This window comes from Dendrobates tinctorius, unplaced genomic scaffold (assembly GCF_039654945.1).
Source record: "Dendrobates tinctorius isolate UK_male_01 unplaced genomic scaffold, ASM3965494v1 ptg000070l, whole genome shotgun sequence".
Lineage (NCBI taxonomy): Eukaryota > Metazoa > Chordata > Amphibia > Anura > Dendrobatidae > Dendrobates > Dendrobates tinctorius.
The window spans coordinates 77,631,967-77,651,964 of record NW_027361738.1 but is presented as its reverse complement, the minus strand read 5'-3'; the positions used below and the strand labels follow the sequence as shown (position 1 = coordinate 77,651,964).

At 45.1% G+C, this 19,998-nt stretch overlaps 1 protein-coding gene across 2 annotated transcripts; it reads right to left on the bottom strand.

The window, feature by feature from the left end:
- Positions 1-289: 289 nt before the first annotated feature.
- Positions 290-19,512, bottom strand: SRI (sorcin). Of its 2 annotated transcripts, none has more exons than XM_073581956.1 (8): positions 19,361-19,512; positions 12,076-12,147; positions 11,772-11,841; positions 8,763-8,806; positions 4,417-4,564; positions 3,132-3,245; positions 3,002-3,060; positions 290-481 (listed from the first exon to the last, which is right to left on the bottom strand). In XM_073581956.1, the coding sequence occupies exons 1-8, from the start codon at positions 19,397-19,399 to the stop codon at positions 455-457; spliced, it is 573 nt and encodes a 190-aa protein (XP_073438057.1). In that variant the 5' UTR covers positions 19,400-19,512; the 3' UTR covers positions 290-454. The 2 variants fall into 2 exon arrangements, with proteins under 2 accessions (XP_073438057.1, XP_073438056.1); XM_073581955.1 differs by lacking the exon at positions 4,417-4,564 and adding an exon at positions 7,991-8,138 and having other exon boundaries at positions 19,361-19,511.
- Positions 19,513-19,998: the final 486 nt, after the last annotated feature.

Genomic DNA, 19,998 nt, shown 5'->3' with positions numbered 1-19,998 from the left:
AGTTCTATAAATTCCATCCACTTTGCTGGAACTGTAAGGCAATATTCACACGTTGGTTTTTTTTTTTACAGTACCAGCAAAAGCGATGAGATTTCAGAAATCTCATGTAGACATTGCTTCCCCCCCGAACCCCCCCCCCCGATTGATTTGAAAAGCTTCAGCCAGAGGGATCTCCTGCCCATTTATCCAATTGGGCTTATGAAGATTTTGCAGTCTTTTTTCTTACTCCTCCATATTTGGGTCCAATTATATTAATCTGTATTGAAAGGATCAAATCCTCTGTACGGTGTCGCCTCTAAATATTTTGCATTTATTAAAATACAAAAAAAAAAGTTACAAAAACGCAGACAGAAGGCGTTTATATATAAACTAGTGTTCAGGACTAAAATCAGAGCGGCACCGGGTACTGGCAGAACCTAAGGGATCCGTTTCCAGGAAATTCACATTTTTTTTTTCAGATGCACATGACGCTCTGTATGAACTGCGGAGAAAAGAAAAGCCCAAGTCAAGGATTAAGACGATACAAACTGCAGAAATCATTAAAAAGATTCCTTAGACCCAACAATTCCGGCTGAAAGTTTGGAACTTCGCCCCCCCCCCGGTTTCTAATAAACAGCGGCGTTATGCAAGGAGCAGCATGAGACCCTTCACAAGTCGTTCTCTGATTGCTGGTAGATGTTTGTGCCTCGTGTCCTTAGGCTGCGCACTACTCAATATAATTTGAAATACCTGGGGCTGGATTTGCCCTCACTAAACATGGCCGCTGCGGTGAACAGGCAGATCGTGGCCACTTTGTGGCTTCCCGATGCTGCTGTGTGCATGGACGCACTGGAAGATGTACCGTATAACATAATGCAGGAGCCCCGATGTATATTAAAATTAAGAAAGACTTATCATTTGATCCATAATCAGTGTCTGGAGTACGACGTAGCAGTTTGCCTAACTGTGAAATATATTATCACACATTCTCTGCTCACCCCCCCTCCATTATATCGTGATTTTATGTACGCTTGTATTTTTTATTTTTTTGCAAATTTCGTAAAGTTTTAGAGAAGCATGACTTTGTGCAAAAAAAAAAAAATGTATAAGCATACGCTATATCACAAGTGAGTACACCCCTCACATTTTTTTTTTGTAAATACCTCTCTTGGGTTTGGTGGTCACTAGAGCTTCACCAGTGGCTACTTGGATCCTCCTCCATGATGACATCGTGGAGCTGGTGGATGGCAGAGGCCTTAAGTTCCTCCCCCTTCTGTTTGAGAATGCCTCACAGATGATCAATAGTGTTTAGGCCTTTAGACATGCTTGTCCAGTCCAGTACCTTTATTGCTCCGTTTCTTTAGCGAGGTGGTGGTCTTGGAGGTGTGTGGTGTCGCTTTGTTGGAATACTGCCCTGTGGCTCAGTTTTTGGATGGAGTGGATCATGCTTTGCTTCAGTATGTCACAGTACATGTGAATTGTCTCTTCAGAGAGGACGAGCTGTAGCGCCACCTATTGGTAGCAATCAATACCAATCCGCTAACAAGCTTTGTCACATGACTTAGGATAAAAGTCAGAACTATAATCTCAGTTTGCAGACAGTGTTTTGGGGGTACTGCCCCTCATCAGTACAAAGTGAAAGATCTGTTTTGGCTGGGTGAGGGGTGTCTGACCAGGATCCAAGATAATAATTCTCCTTGCGGAGAGTGACATGTCAAAGTGATGAGACTCACATATCTCAATGCTCCTCTTCAAAATATGCAAATTATCTCCTCAGAGAGGAAGAGGACTTTAGTGCCACCCGGCATTCCTGGAAGTAGCAATCCTAAACGTCAATATCCATCCTACATGTTCGCATTCATGGTTCCCTCACTTAACTGTAGCGCCACACAGCCGGCAGCACTCGTGCATACCCAAACCATGACACTTACCACCATGCTTGACTGTAGGCCAGACTCTTGTCTTTGTCCTCAGAGTCCGCACCTGGTCGCCATCACACACGCTTAACACCATCTAAACCAAATAAGTTTCTCGGTCTCATCAGACCACAGGACATGGTGCCAATAATCCATGTCCTCAATCAGGAGGTCTTCAGCACAGTATTTGTGGACTTTCTTGTGCATATTTAGAAGAGACTTCCTTCTGGGACAACAGCCATGCAGACCAATTTTACACAGTGGCGTATGATATGAGCACTGGCCAGATGGACCCCTGTAGCAGTGTGTATGGGCTAAGGCTAGTCACTGACAAGATGACAGACCCCCCCCCCACCATATCCTCTGCAGCCATTCTGGCAGCACTCCTACATTCATTATGAATAGACAACCTCTGGCCATGATACTGACCAAATGCACACAACTTTGTTTAACCAGGACGAGTCCAATTCAGAGTAGAACCTGTCTTGTTACACCGCTGTATGGCCTTGGCCAGGGTGCTGCAGCTCAGTGTCAGGATGTTAGTAGTCTTCTTGATGCCTTGGCCACCTTTAAAGCAATAGTTCTTTTATTTTTTCAGATCCTAAGGGAGTCCTTTGCCATGGAGGAGCAATGGTACACTTCCAGGGACCAGTATCATAGCGACACCAAGTTTACCACACCTGCTCCCCATTTTCACGTAGGGGGGGTGTACTTACTTTTGTTGCCAGCGGTTTACACATTAATTGCTGTGTGTGGAGTTATTCAGAGGGTACCAAATTTACACTGTTATGACTCAGTGTATCGCTCATATATCTTCAGAAAACAAAATATGCAAGGGGTGTACTTACTTGCGATTTATATATTTGTATTTGACCTATTTTTGAAGCGTATGTCTCAAAAAAAAAAAAAAAATTAAAATAAAGTTTGCAAAATCAGGAAAATATTTTCTGATCTCAAGTCACAAATTGCCCACTAGGAAACCATTACGCTGAGGGCACTTTTCTTTCCTATATCAACTGGGGGTCTAACACGGCCAGAGTTATAAAATCCAATTTACTACAGTAGCACTACACAACAGCGTGACCCGGAAGTATTGCATTACTCACATCATCATACTGGAAATTCACCATTCCCTGTTGGGCAACGTCTCGTCTCCTGAAGGCGTCTGCAGAGAATGAAGAAATCATTTGTAAGAAACCAACAAAGAATAACGTCCCCAGTTATAATTTCGCTCACCCGTCATCGCTCGCAGCCTCACACAGCAAGAAACGTAATCATCAAACTTTATCTTTCCATGGGTACTGTATCTTTTAGCGATTATATTCAGCGCTTGGGGGCTCAGCCGATATCCTGTAATATAGAATAATCAAGTCTTTTCTGGATGCACCCTTCACAATGCTCATAGGAACATGATACTGAGTATTACCCTCTGGCATAATCCCAAAGCCCTTACAATGACATCAGCTTAATGAGGAGCCATCGATTATTCAAACAAACATGGAGTTAAGTGTCCAAAAATCCCTGAGATCTCCCGATTCTGACGCTCTTTTCCGTTTTGTGCCGCGTCACGCCATTGGGGAGATATTCCCATTTTTTGCTTTTCGAGTGCAGCATGTGAAATCTCTGTTTTGCAGTCCAACTGGGCTTTTCTTCAGAGTCTCCGCTAAGGTTTTGTGCTTTCTTGCCTCCCAGACACTCAACCACAGCATCTTAGATGGAGGGGAGAAAAGCACAAACCCTCAGAGAAGCCTGAGGAAGCACACAGCTGGACTGCAAGCAGAGATTTCACATATTGTACTGCAGAAGAAAAAGTGTGATTATCTCTGCAATGGAGCGATGCAGCGCAAAACGGAAAAGAGCAGCAGATTCAGGGCGAGCTCAGGTGTTTAGATAGTTTTTTTTTTGGAGCAAGTGACATGTCCACTTTAAAGAGCAATTACACCTGTTAGGACTCCTTTGGCACAGCTCAGATCTGTGCGATTGCTGGCACTCTCAAAACAAATGTTTTGATGGATTTCTAGTAAGGTTCTTACCTCTTTATTGGGATCTTATTCTGTAGTGGGCTGAGGCTTGACATTTTAATGTGAAGCATATGACGTTTCAGAAGACATCTATTGATAGGTCTAAGAATTGGACTCACAGCAGAGTTCCTTATGTGGGTGTTCAGGTCCAGTCAGCCCATTACCATAAAAAGTTATACATCAAAGTTAAATCATTGCTTTAGTGTTTTTTGTTTTTTTTCACTCCACGGAGTAAAAAAAAAAAAAAAAAAAAAAAATAATATTGTTCTGAAACACACCACAGGTCAAAAACAAATGAGGCTGTTGAGTTCAGAAAAGGAGACCAGCAGTCAACCTGAACGACTGACTTGAGGATTTCCAGTGACTTATTTTTTTGAGCAAGTTTTTGAGAAAGAGGCAGCTCATAAATGTGGAAGGAAACATTTTTCCAATAAGTAACTTTGTGATATGTCAGGTTTTCCTATTCATTGCTTTAGGCTTCATACATTTCCCATACTCACCCATGGTTGCCATAGCGCGGTGAAGCTCCATCGGACCAATTGTCCCACTTCTGTTCGTATCAAAAGTCATGAAGTTCTGCCTCCAGCTATTTAAGGCCATCCCCAGTTCCTTAAACTCATTAAAACCCAACTTGCCGGAATAGTCCCTCTGAAGACAATGTTAAGGAACTACAGGTTTTGCAAGATTTGACTTTGGACAAGGTCATCAATACACACTGCCATATTGCAGACCCATGAGGAACCACTGAACTCTATTTTTTGCTGCTCAGGGTTGTGATACAAATGGGATATGCATGAGTGAGAGACTGGTATAGATAGGCATCCAGTCAATAAGGTAGTTATTGCAGTACATTGAAACATCCATTTGGATACTATGGATTGTGACCGGAATCTGAACTTTTCCTACCATGAGGAGAGCACACACTCAGGAATGTGAAAAGCAACCACCTGCTCAGGCATTGTTGTGGGAGTTGGAAGGGAAGAATGTGAGAACCAAACCAACTGAGATAAAGGAGGAATGTGAAAAAAAACAAGTTACTGCGCATGTCAGTGCGTGATCATTCCAATTGATATTATAAAAAGTACTGACCTCCTCAGCGGGTAGGGACTTTCCAGACGATTCAAGTGGACGCACTTAGTCTGTGATGCTTACCGAGGAAAACCCCTTCCCGCTGATCGAGGTCCCCCGATGCGAAGGGTGATGCTACAATAACTCGGTAATTATTATTGATGCTGAAATCTTTCATGTCATAACTGTCATTTTTTTTAAAATCTTGAGACTATTCATGTGCTATGTAAAACAAAATGATTGCTTGCTAAGATAAAAGATTGTCAATAATCTTTGCCTGGTTGGGATGCCAGTGAGCGCTACGTAAGTTAAGGTAAATAACCTAATTTGGGAGAAAATTTAGCAAGACAAGGGTACAATACAGCGCTTCATGGACAAACCAAATAAGAATAAATCAGCTGCACTCACAGAGTTCCTTGCAAATAAGGGTCTATATTATAGATAGTTCACCAAAATTGAACGGTGCAAAAAAAAAAAAAAAAAAGCTTGGGTTTAGGTGACATTTTGACAAAGCCTGGGGTCTTTCTCAAACCTTAAACTAAAGAGAAATATATACAAAGTTATTGTGCACTCCACTAATCAAAAACACCCATGGTTTTATCCTGGATACATTAGACAATTGATATTGCCCCTGACTGTTTACTAGTCACGCTTGACGTGAACAGTCTGTACACATCTATCAGACACAATCAGGGCATCAGATAGGTCCAATCGTTATTGGAGACTTCAAATCATTCCTACAACTCTAAACAAATGGTCCTTGAGATCTTCCATCATTGATAATTCTCATGCAGTATTTTCTACTGATCAATTCTACTTACAGATTTGTGGAGCAGCTATGGGGTCAAATGTGGCACCAACATATGCCAATTGCTACATGGACGTCTTTGAAAGGCGATTACATCTACGCCAACAATCTCTACAAAAGCAACGCCAAAAGCTGGCGTAAACACATTCTGTATGGAACGTTACATCTGACACTAGTCACTTTTTTCAACTACCTAAATTATATTAGATCTGAATTACAATACACACAAATTTGGACACAACCAAGATTACATTCTTGGATACAGTGGTCCTGAAAACACGACAAAGGCGAACTTAGCACAGATATATACACTAAGTCTAGAGACTTTAACAACCTCTTACATTATTCCAGCTGCCACCCCAAGACGACTACGAACAGCCTTCCACATTCTCAATTTCAACGGGTTTCTTGGATGAGAGACTATTACCCAACCGCTTAGAAGAAAATAAAATTCCATATCAGAGATTACTCTGAGCAAATTCTCGTACAAGAGAGAAAAAAAAAAAACAACAAAAAACCACAGAAGTATCCTCAACACCATACAACTATCCCCAACAGCACCAAAGCCAGAATGGATTTCCACTGTACACACGCAGCACCCCATTATGCCCAAAGTATACAATACTACCAAAAAACACTGGCCCCTTTTAATGAAGGCATATCCACACATAGACCCTTTAAGACTCCAGCTTTGATGTGAAAAAGACAACCCAAAAGCATCAGGGACCATCTGGTAAGAGCAGATATATGGAGCCTTAGTAATCAGCCAAAAGAGTTTCCTGGGAACAGAGAGGACAGGCACACTCCCTTGTTTAGGATGCAACTCCTGCTCCAATGCCATAACATCAAATGTCATGCTCCGGAAAAAAAAAAAAAAAAATGCAATAAAAGGGCTTCTATACCGGTGAGACAAACTTTGCAGTATACATGATCAAGTGCCCTTGCGGCCTCTTACACATAGGGGAAACCACACAGCATGTTAGGGACAGAACAGCAAGCCACAAATTCACCATCAGATGCAGAAAAGTTTGGCTTCCATTGTCCCATCATTTCATAGCCGCAAACCATTCCTTATCACAACTGAGATTACAGAACAGGTTACAGACCAAGAAGAGGGGGCAATCATATCAAACTACTCAAAGAAAGCGATCCACACCTTACAAACATTGGCACCGTTGGGTCTCAATAGAGAATTGGCCTCACTAACCTAACGAATAAATGGCACGACCGACTACGTCCTCTCCCCTTTGTAACCATTTATGATGTATAGAATTCTGTTAGGAATGTATCACGTTATATGATACATACCGAATAGTGAGCCCTACGCAACGCAAGCTAAAATGTGAGTATCAAGAGTCAACTCTCTGGTGAGAATATAATGTTACGTTTTCCTGCTCCCTCACCTAAACTTTCTTTAGCACTTCTAGACCCAATGATACCCATACTTCCAAAGGGGTAAGTACACCCATACAGATCCAATAGCCTCCATGTATATTTATGTTTTCTTCATTATTTTTATTTTATCTGATTTTATTTATTTTCAGTCTCAATTTTTATTGTCATTTTTTTATTCTTTAATTTTCCAGTTATTTTCATTCAATGTTTTCAACTTTATTTTCACTTTTTTTTTTTTTTTTTTTTTTTTTTTTTTTTAAATAATCCCTTTTGTTGCCACACTCTTATCCTCAATTGTTCTAATATTGATCATATCTTCCCCACAGCTAAACAATCCCATTACCTATAAACAGCTCACCTACAATTCCCCCCTTTTTCCTCTAAGGATCTGACACATGCATCCTCATTCATGACTAAGATACTCACACCCACACCGCCTTAGATATAGGAGACTGATCTCTACTTCCCAGCACCACTGCGCATAACTGCTGTGAACCTAGCACTACAGCGCAGGCGCTGGCCGACTTCGGACTTTGGTCTGATAAGTCAGGAACTTCAATGGACCCTAGCATTATACTAGGCAGGCTCCACACCGAACCTCGTTCTGACCTTGACTTCCGACACCCAAGCGCCGGAAACACCGCTCCCAACTTGTGCTTAACCCCTTCGCATGTCACGGCTCCAAGCCCTGACATGGCCATATTGGAGAGAAAAAAAAAAAAAAAAGTTATGGCTCTAGGAAGAAGGGGAGCAAAAAACGAAACACCCCTGGTCGTTAAGCATAATACAGGTCCCATACTCACCCATGGTCGCCACAGCGCTGTGCAGCTCCATCGGACCAATTGTCCCACTTCTGTCCACATCAAAGGTCATGAAGTTCTGCCTCCAGCTATTTAATGCCATCCCCAGTTCCTTAAACTCATTAAAACCCAACTTGCCGGAGTAGTCCCTCTGAAGACAATCGTTAAGGAACTAAAGTTTTGCAAGAGTTGACTTTGGACAAAGGCACCGGGAGCATTAATTATTACCCCCCCCTCTCATCATACACACTGCCATATCGCAGACCCTAGAAGAACCACTGAGTTTTTTTTTTGCCGCTAGGGGGACAATACAGGACACGTGCCACGACTATCAGTTCTCATTATGGACTTGTGTGCCGCTATATAGGGTCTTTATGGTAAATCACCCGTATCTGAAGAAAAAAAAAAAAAACGAGGCATGAAGAATCGTTACCAACCTGCAGATACAAAACTGCCCTCTTCCTGGATTAATTAAGTACTCCTCCAGCTTTATTGGCCCCTAATCATAGTCATCACGGGAGGACACGATGCGCCCGAGCGTTCCCTTTCAGGGGTCAATGGCAATGTCATACCTCCATCGAAAACAAACAAATCTCCTCCCACACCAGACACAGAGCAATTATCTGATCAATGGTCAAAATACACAATGGGCCGATGCTAACAGAAATAAGGGAGTGGTGTGTGGCCAATAAAGGGCCATTTAATGCCCACCCTTAAAGATGTACATCAGCGACACCCAAGTTATGACGATCGCAGTCAAATATTAGAAGGATACATCCAGCATGGCGATCATAATTCTGCAGGTTTCCAAGTTAAAGGCTGTCAAAAGAAAAAAAACAAAAAAAACAAAATTAAGAGAATACTAATAAGATATTCAAAGTTAGAAAGCAGTTAAATTATATAATGTTTAATCATCCTCCAGGTAATGCAAATATATGGATTTTTGTGATATACTCCATTGCCTCCTACTCTTCCAAAAACTATGCTGCAGTGTTTCACATGTCGTGTTGATGCTCCTTTAGAAGTCGCCTTCAACTGCTGCTCAGCAACATCTGTACACTGTATTCAAGCAGTGTGTATGGGACTTTCCCTGCCTGAGCCTCTCTGCTGTACTCTGACAGAGAAATTCCTGTACTATTGATGAATAATCTATGTCCTTGCTGAGCAACAGTTGAAAGCAGCTTCTAAAAGGAGCATGATAAAAGGGCATTTCGGCAGTACGTAGTATTTAGACGAGAAGGAAGCAAAATAAAAGTAATGAAAAAAAAGAGTATCGGCCTTTAAAACTGCAGCACAGATTGGTTAACAAAAAAAAAAAAAAAAAAAAGGCCTGGGAATGGAAAAAAAAATTCAGATCACAAAACAAAGAAAATGCTGTGAAAATTTAAACTACAATAGGACCGCCTCCCCCCCCCCAATTTAACTATACCCCCCCCTATTTTTCCAGTACATTATATAACAAGGATGGAATTATGTGTAACTACATATCGCGTTTTCCCCAAAATAAGACCTACCCCGAAAATAAACCCTAGCATGACTTTATGAGTATGAAGGAAATATGAGCCCTACACCAATCCAGTCCCGGCTTCTATTAGGGAGGTGGGAGAAAAACTGGGCAATTGCAATAACAAGTGAGCATGCTCGATAAGGCGTTACTCGAGCATGCTCATACGTTAATGGAGTATCTTGGGGCGGGCTAAAATACCATGTTCTAGTCCCCGCGGCTGCATGTCTCTTCGACAGGTGCAACACATGCAGATATTTCCTGTTTGTTAGACAACCCCTGCATGTGTGGCCGCTGTCAAACAGATGCGGGGACTTGAACATAGTATTTTAGCACACCCAAGATACTCTATTAACGCATGAGCATGCTCGCTCATCAGTAGCACTGACCCATCTTTTAGAGCAATAAATATACGGCCTGGTCTTATTTTCGTGGAAACACGGTAGACATCATTGAGCTACGGCCATGCAGATTGTGGACCTCAATTATCAAAACTAGCCTTGTTCCCCATAGCCACCAATCACGGTGCAGCCTTCGTTTAACCATATAAAGGCCGTGTGTACGTCCTTCTCACATTGCCCATCGGTGAAGGTTCTCCACAAAAAAAAAAAAAAAAAAAAAAAGTTTGGAGCTACAGCTGTCCCTGATGCGACAGTTGCTTTAGGAAATAAAAGCTGAGTGATGATTGGTCGCTATAGGTAACAAAGCTCAGGTGTGCCACTTTACGGTACGGTCACGAACCATGCACCCATGTCCTTCACATGACTAGGACAGATTTTATTTCAACAATGAAGGTTCCTTACGTCTTTTTTTGCCTGCAAAATGAGAGATTTGAGTTAAATTCCGGACTGAAACCAGATGCATCAGAAGGGATGAAAAAAAAGAAAAAAAGGGGAGCAGTTACCCATGGTAACCAATCAGATCGCAGCTTTCATCTTCCAAAGGGCATTTAACAAATAAGAGGTGGAATCTGATTGGTTGCTATGGGCAATTGCACCATTTTCCCTTTTCATGACTTTTATACACTCACTGGCCACTTTATTAGGTACACCATGCTAGTAAGGGGTTGGACCCCCTTTTGCCTTCAGAACTGCCTCAATTCTTCGTGGCAGAGATTCAACAAGGTGCTGGAACATTCCTCAGAGATTTTGGACCATATTGACATGATGGCATCACACAGTTGGCGCAGATTTGTCGGCTGCACATCCCTGATGCGAATCTCCCGTTCCACCACATCCCAAAGATGCTCTATTGGATTGAGATCTGGTGACTGAGGAGGCCATTTGAGTACAGTAAACTCATTGTCATGTTCAAGAAACCAATCAGATGATTCGAGCTTTATGACATGGCGCATTATCCTGCTGAAAGTAGCCATCAGATGTTGGGTACATTGTGGTCATAAAGGGATGGACATGGTCAGCAACAATACTCAGGTAGGCTGTGGCGTTGAAACGATGCTCAATTGGTACCAAGGGGCCCAAAGAGTGCCCAGAAAAAATTCCCCACACCAAGACACCACCACCACCAGCCTGAACCGTTGATACAAGGCAGGATGGATCCATGCTTTCATGTTGTTTACGCCAAATTCTGACCCTACCATCCGAATGTCGCAGCAGAAATCGAGACTCATCAGACCAGGCAACGTTTTTCCAATCTTCTACTGTCCAATTTCGATGAGCTTGTGCAAATTGTAGCCTCAGTTTCCTGTTCTTAGCTGAGAGGAGTGGTACCCAGTGTGGTCTTCTGCTGCTGTAGCCCATCTGCCTCAAAGTTCGACGCACTGTGCGTTCAGAGATGCTCTTCTGCCTACCTTGGTTGTAACGGGTGGCAATTTGAGTCACTGTTGCCTTTCTATCAGCTCGAACCAGTCTGCCCATTCTCCTCTGACCTCTGGCATCAACATGGCATTTCCGGCCACAGAACTGCCGCTCACTGGATTTTTTTTCTTTTTCGGACCATTCTCTGTAAACCCTAGAGATGGTTGTGCGTGAAAATCCCAGTAGATCAGCAGTTTCTGAAATTCTCAGACCAGCCCTTCTGGCACCAACAATCATGCCACGTTCAAAGGCACTCAAATCACCTTTCTTCCCCATACTGATGCTCGGTTTGAACTGCAGGAGATTGTCTTGACCATGTCTATATGCCTAAATGCACTGAGTTGCCGCCATGTGATTGGCTGATTAGAAATTAAGTCTTAACACACAGTTGGACAGGTGTACCTAATAAAGTGGCCAGTGAGTGTATATCCCCAATTATCTGTATTTTTGTCTGGACACTTACGACTATATCCTCCCGACATGCCAGCTTGTGACAGACATCTCTGCAGCTCGTCAGCATCAATCTGACCGTCCTTAAAAAATGAAATAAATATGGTCATGACATAGATAAATAGGTATTCACAGCCGTTTCCATGACGCCTATAAAAGTGGCTACAAAACTCGTCGCCCCTTTGGCCATAGCCCGCGTGGACGCGGCAGAAGCGGCCATCTTACCTGACGTTATGGGGCAAGGGGAAGGTTGTGAGGACCATAGCAGACATGGAATATCATCTGCATACATGGAACTAATGAGAACAGTAACTTACCTGGCCTGCAATAGCTAAAAAGTAGCCGTACATGGGGTCCTGCTGGGGGTATCCACCTGGAGGCACGCCATACTGCAAAAGTAAACGGGAGCATAGTAGAAATTAATGTGCCGTCCACTACCAAACACCATGAGCAGGGACTTTTTTTTTTTTTTTTTTTTTAAACAAACAAAAAAAAAAAAAAAAAAAATCATTTATACTACTACACAGCAGCAATCAGAGCTAGGTCCGGTTGCTGCTGTTAGAGGCAGATGCTGCCTGGACTCCAAAGCCTGTTCCATACGACTGACGTACATGCAAGTCACATTAGGAAGGGGTTAATGAACCCTAGTGGTTACATCCATAGACAAAACTACTGCGATTTCCTAATTAAAGTTATTTTATAAGCACATTTTCTATTCCTGGAAAACTCTTATGGAATTTTGCTGTAATCACAGACTATAGCGGCCATCTCAGCGATCTCCATCCGGACATTGTCCGACTGCTGCAAAACTACAACTCTTCGCGTGCTCTGTAGCAGCCTCGGGTCCTAGACTCCTGTCCTCTGGCAGCTGCGGGGCCGTATACTGCTGTAAGATAACACAGGCTTTCCTGTGGGTGGATATACAATGTCACTTGTCAGTCACTGCTCACAATGGACTTGAAAAACTTGGGGGGGGGGGGGGGGGAACTTTCGCGTTCAAGTATAACAAGTCAGCATGAGTTCCATGGGAGAGCGAAGGTCTCAGGACCCTAAATCATACAACAGTCTCTTGCTAGAAGACTCCAAAAGGAAAACATAATTGCATAGAAGAAAAAAAAAAAAACCCACATGGCAACTTTTACCAAGAAATAGCACTACAGCTGCCCGCAGGTTGTGTGTGGTATTGCAGGTCAACCTCATTGATTTCAATGGAGTTGAATTGCCATAACAGACAACCCTACAAATGGTAAAGATAAGATTGATGGAGTCACACCATGTGCCCTATGGTAACCCTCACCAGTGGAACCTCAGCTGCGGAAGTGTCTCGTATCAGCATTGCGTGAGGAGGTAAGGCATGCGATTGGTGTTCCCCCAATTATGGCTACTAAACTAATAGAAGACGTAAATGATCCCTCAGAGCATCCAAAGTCCAGTAATATAAAATACTAACTGAAGAGCCCGGCGCTGCCCGCGCATAGTAACTAACTGTGCTTAGTAATAACAAAATTATAATGATTATATCTATATATCTAGGCGTGAGGATTGCCATATCCGAAACATTGTCACGCCACTAGGCTAGCAAACAGTTCACACCACTTTTTTTTTTTTTCCCCTATTATCTAAGGACATAAAGGTGTCTGGACAAGCGTGCACTGCTCCAAGGTATTTTGTGCTGTTCCTATTTATTTTTTTACAAAGATATATATATAGCTGAGTGTATAGCTCCGCCCACTCTGCATAGCCACATTCACTCTAATATCCCACATCATCCCGTCAGCCAGAGCTACCGGACTACTACCCCTAATATCCCACATCATCCCATCACAGCCACCGGATTACTACCCCTAATATCCCACATAGTCCCATCAGCCAGAGCCACCGGACTACTACCCCTAATATACCACATCATCCCGTCAGCCAGAGCTACCGGACTACTACCCCTAATATCCCACATCGTCCCATCAGCCAGAGCCACCGGACTACTACCCCTAATATACCACATCATCCCGTCAGCCAGAGCCACCGGACTACTACCCCTAATATCCCGTCAGCCAGAGCCACCGGACTACTACCCCTAATATCCCACATCATCCCATCACAGCCACCGGATTACTACCCCTAATATCCCACATCGTCCCGTCAGCCAGAGCCACTGGACTACTACCCCTAATATCCCGTCAGCCAGAGCCACCGGACTACTACCCCTAATATCCCACATCGTCCCGTCAGCCAGAGCCACCGGACTACTACCCCTAATATCCCACATCATCCCATCACAGCCACCGGATTACTACCCCTAATATCCCACATCATCCCATCACAGCCACCGGATTACTACCCCTAATATCCCACATCGTCCCGTCAGCCAGAGCCACTGGACTACTACCCCTAATATCCCGTCAGCCAGAGCCACCGGACTACTACCCCTAATATCCCACATCGTCCCGTCAGCCAGAGCCACCGGACTACTACCCCTAATATCCCACATCATCCCATCACAGCCACCAGATTACTACCCCTAATATCCCACATCATCCCATCACAGCCACCGGATTACTACCCCTAATATCCCACATCGTCCCGTCAGCCAGAGCCACTGGACTACTACCCCTAATATCCCGTCAGCCAGAGCCACCGGACTACTACCCCTAATATCCCACATCGTCCCGTCAGCCAGAGCCACCGGACTACTACCCCTAATATCCCACATCATCCCATCTCAGCCACCGGATTACTACCCCTAATATCCCACATCATCCCATCACAGCCACCGGATTACTACCCCTAATATCCCACATCGTCCCGTCAGCCAGAGCCACCGGACTACTACCCCTAATATCCCACATCATCCCATCTCAGCCACCGGATTACTACCCCTAATATCCCACATCATCCCATCACAGCCACCGGATTACTACCCCTAATATCCCACATCGTCCCGTCAGCCAGAGCCACCGGACTACTACCCCTAATATCCCACATCATCCCATCTCAGCCACCGGATTACTACCCCTAATATCCCACATCATCCCATCACAGCCACCGGATTACTACCCCTAATATCCCACATCGTCCCGTCAGCCAGAGCCACTGGACTACTACCCCTAATATCCCGTCAGCCAGAGCCACCGGACTACTACCCCTAATATCCCACATTATCCCGTCAGCCAGAGCCACCGGACTACTACCCCTAATATCCCACATCATCACGTCAGCCAGAGCCACCGGACTACTACCCCTAATATCCCACATCATCCCGTCAGCCAGAGCCACCGGACTACTACCCCTAATATCCCACATCATCCCGTCGGCCTGGCGTCAGAACCAGAGCGCTGAGTGGATTTGCCCTGACTTCCATACAAATGGTCCCTTTAATAGAAGCCTGGGGTGAGAATCAGAGCGCTGAGGGATTTAAACTAAGTTCCATACCGGTGATCCCTTTTAGAGAGGCCTGGGCTTCAGTACCAAAGCGCAGAGTGGATTTGCCCTATCTTCCATACTGTGGATCCCTTTAAGAAAGCCTGGGGTCAGTACCAGAGCATTTGAAGGCAATTGCCCTGACTTCCAAACCAAGGATCCCTTTAATAGAAGCTTGGGGTGAGAACAAGCGTGCTGAAGGATTTACCCTAACTTCCATACCGGGAATCCCTTTAAGAGAGTCCTGGGGTCAGAACCAGAGCGCTGAGTGGATTTGCCCTAACATCCATACCGGGGATCCCTTTAAGAAAGCCTGGGATCAGAACCACAGAGCTGAGTGGATTTGCCCTGACTTGCATACCAATGATTCCTTTAATAGGACCCTGGGGTCAGAATCAGAGCGCTGAGGGATTTGCCCTAACTTCCGTACAGGAGATCCCTTTAAGAGAGCCTGGGGTCAGTACCAGAGCATTTGAAGGCAATTGCCCTGAATTCCATACCAGGTATCCCTTTAAGAGAGGCCTGGGGTCAGAACCAAAGCGCTGGATGGATTTGCCCTGACTTCCATACCAGAGTTCCCTTTAAGAGAGCCTGGGGTCAGTATCAAAGCATTTGAAGGCAATTGCCCTGACATCCATACCGGAGATCCCTTTAAAAGAGGCCTGGGGTCAAAACCCGAAGCGCTGGATGGATTTGCCCTGACTTCCATACCGGAGATCCCTTTAAGAGGGAAGATGGAGGATGTGTGATGGGTATATAGGCACGGGGGGGGGGGGGGGAGAATTCATTTCTTTCATGTACTCACTGCTCCTTTCAGGGGGGCAGGCAGACAATGGCTGGGAGCTTATGTTCCCGGGGATGCTAGATTTCTCCCACCATGTCAGTGTCTGCTGAGGTGTTGTCAAGTGGGAAAACTTGGCTCATAGCAACCAATCACAGCTCAGCTTCTTTTAACAAGCTCTGGTGAAATGAGAGATGCTTAGTGATTGGTTGCAAGGAAAACTGTTGCTCACAGCAACCAATCACAGCTCAGCTGCTTTTCAACAGCTCTGGTGAAATAAAAGATGCTTCGTGATTGGTTGGTGATACACACACATTCAGTTTTATATAGAGATGTGCGCGCTAGGACTTTTCTACGAATGACTTCTGCTTACAGAGAGCGAGAACTTGGAGTACCATCCATAAGGAGCTGAGGGTCCTTCAATCACCCGACCAGTGGGCGTTTAACCCCTACAGATCCCATACTGAGGGACTATCCTATATAGCCCCCCATACACAGCAGGTCTTCTTTGCTCAGAGACGCAGCCAGACCGCTCTATCGGTGGCTTATGACTTACAAGAACAAAAGTTTCATATGTCCAAAATGTGACATGCCGGAACCTTGTCTACCCCTCTCCCCCCCCCCCCCCCCCCCCCCCCCCAACGTGTGATAATAAGGGACGCATACATTAGATTGTTGGCCGAACCCATCACCATCAGCGGGTTTGACCCATGCTATGAGGGGCCTTAAGGTTGGACTCCTACAGCCATGCTTTCAGTTCGGGTCTCCTGACCTTAATGTGACAGCCTTAAATACGGCTGTTGAGTAAAGGTCAGGAGAAATGTGGCCAATCCGCACTTGGAATGGGAAACATGGAAGTATAATTCCGGCCTAAGGTTCAGTTGTTAATATTAAAGTCCTGAAAAACGCCTTTGATCAGGGTTGGCGGGTGGGATTGGGGCGTTGTGCCAAGAAGCTGTGGTCCTCCCAGTCACCTTGAAAAAGGGCCCACACCATCAAGAGTCTTTATGACCAAAACCATACATGGATTCCCAATGTCCCATGGTTGTGAGGTGTTCAAGTAATCTCCAAGACCCTAGAAACTGGGTCCTGGCCCAACAGGGTAATCACAGTTGTAGTCCAAGTCCACGCTGGGATTTAAGGAGAGCCATGGAACTTTCAAGGTCCAGAAATCAATAATTTACCAAGTTTTTCAGTTCAGGTGATAAATGTTATTTGAAATATGCCGATGCATGAACTACGCCCGACTATGACTTATAGGACAGGATCCAATAAACTATAAAAGAGGACCTACCCAAAGCCAAAGTCCAACAGATGAATCAGCCTGTGCTTATCTACAGAAGATAAGGAGAAACACCATAAAGGACATTTATGGTTTATTGTATGCTGTCCATTACTAGAGGAAGTGACCACATCCACCAGTGCTTTATGGGGCATCTGGAGGAGATATCACCAGGTGCAGCTCAGGGGTAGGACAACGCACCTATGAGGTGTTCCCACAGTTACAGCCGTTGGTAACACCCGATGTGACGACAATAGACCTTTGGAATGTAAACTAACCCATTATCCATCTGTAACCAAAGTCCATGAAGACAAATACTAATAAAGCTCGTAACTGTGTTTCTAGCAACAAGGCAATAGAAAAGGGAATTTTCCACAATTGACTCAGCATAGGAGATAAATGTCCGATTGCTGGGGCTCCCACTGCGGGCAACACCACAGTCATTGGATTAAAGGTCCCGAAGCCACCATTCCTCCTCTCTGCAGTGGGAAAGCTGGAGCATGTGCGCTGCCATTTGATTCAAAAGGGGCCTTCCAAAAACTGAAATCGATATTTTATCTATAGGATAGCAGCAGATAACTTACTGGGAAGTCTGACTTTTGGGATCCCCAGACCAGGGAGCACCATCTTGAATCTAGCACTGGCTGTGCATTTCCAACTTCAGCTCCATTCATTGTCTATGGTACTGAAGAAAGACATGCACTGTAGACAATGAATGGTGAGGAGGTCAAGCCTGCACAGTCACTGCTCAATTTGAGACAAGGACTCCACAGAGCCCAGATCTCTGTATAACGGTGGGTTCCATTGGTCGGACCCCAGCAAAGTTCCCCTTAAAGATCAGCACTATGTAATCTCCGATGCAAGCTTCTATAGTCCCATGGACTTTCTATACAGCGGCACACGCTTGACCAATAGCTGGTTCAACTCCTCCCCATTGTAAGTGTACAACGAGAACGTACGGGAGAGGTTCAGACAACTATAGCAGCAGTGGTCCCGGTGATTAGACATTTATCCTTAAGTCCCTTTTACATTTAGCGATGCACCCGCGATCCGACCAGCGATACGACCCGGTCAGGATCACTGGTGCATCGCTAAATGATCGCTAGTGAGCTGTCACACAGGCAGACCTCACAGCGATGCAGCAGCGCACGATACTCACCTTTCACACACAGCGATCCTGATGTCCTCACGCCCGCGTCCACGCGTTGCTCGTCGGCGCCAGCAGGAAGCTGACGACGAGAAATGGAGCCGCCCGATCTCGCGTGATCAGCGACAGACAGCGGGGGAGCCGGTCGGAGGCAAGTATCACACATAGCGATATCGCTGCTGCGTTACCAAATCGGCGACATTATAGCGATATCACTATGTGTAAAACCCCCTTAACAGAGGATATCAAATGTAGTAAGTAGACAATCCCCATTATATAAAAGTACTGACGGGTTCAAATGTGCATGCACTAAGAATTCTGCAATCTGCTTTTAGAACCTCACTACTGACAGATTATATATATATATATATATATATATATATATACACACACACACACACTGAAGCATTCAATGTCAGGCGCATGGTCCGGGCTCAGGTGCTGAATCTGCAGCAGACTAGGTGGGTTGCAGCCGTGTTATACAGCCGGCACCGGCCTCTACCTAGCCCCAAACTTGCTGTCAATCTCTGACTCCAGCATTTAAAATAGCGCATCCCAACATTACAACCAGGGCATTAAAAATTGTATTAATATATATATATTCTCTAGACAGATATATTGTATTGCAAAGAGTAAGCTATAGGAGCCAGGTAACTCCTTTCCTTACATTATGCCAGTGATGATTCTATATTGTTTTTATCACTGGCACAGCTGTAGGGCGTGAGCTGCTCCTGGCACTTCCTTTTTTGCATTATTCCCTCCTGTACAGATCACCCAGACTATGGTACAATTTGAAAACTGCCCTAAAAGTGACTTCTCCTCCAGGGACCAAGGGAGGGACCGCACCCTGTGCATCCCCGCACACCGCCCTGTGAGCTCCCCGTGCACACTACACGCAGTACCGCATGCTAGGAGAATCAGCGCCTGCTCATCACAGATGCACTGTAATCACAGGCAGCCACGGACCGCACTCACCCCCGGGGCTGGATAGTAGCCGCCTCCTGGAAACGCCATAGCCGCAGGCTGGGGAGAGAGGTGAGGACTGGGTGCACCGCCCGGAGCCTCACCCTGATAAAGCAGCGAGCGAAGCCCCGCCCACTACACCCCGGGGAATGAACGTGGGCGGGTCGCTGTCAGCCTTTGACGGCTCCCAAGGCGAAACCCCGCCCAGTTTTCTTACGAGGCTGCTGTCATTGGCGCGGGCGTTGTTATCATGTAAATTAGCAGCGTGAAACCACGACCTCTTTTGCGTTTGAAGTTCCTGATTGGGCGGAGCGTTGTCAGCATGTAAACTAACTAGCAACGTGAAACCACGCCCCCTACTCGAGCCTGCTCTCTACTGTGATTGGTGAAATGTATTAAGAATGTAAAATAGACAGCAACAGAAGCCCCGCCCACACACTACTATAGTGACAGGAGAGGGAGTCGCGCGAAAAGTGAAACCCCGCCCTCTTCACTCGTCAGTTCGTTGCTATGGTTTCGGCCGCCGCCATTATTTTTAACCTCTTAAGGACCGGCTTAAAGGGATATTCTGAATTTTTTTTAGTGATGAGACCAAACTGACTGACTGGGACAGAGTTACACCACCGAATTCTGGACATTTAAAACCTACG

Bases quoted from the DNA above. Each gene is read 5' to 3' on its own strand.
- SRI (XM_073581956.1), bottom strand. From the start codon at position 19,399: ATGGCGTTTCCAGGAGGCGGCTACTATCCAGCCCCGGGG. The intron at 8,807-11,771 runs GTAAGTGTCCAG...TTCTTTTGACAG, and splicing joins CATGTCGGGAGGATATAGTC to CCTTTAACTTGGAAACCTGC. The intron at 482-3,001 runs GTGAGTAATGCA...TTTTCTCCGCAG, and splicing joins TGAATTTCCAGTATGATGAT to TTCATACAGAGCGTCATGTG.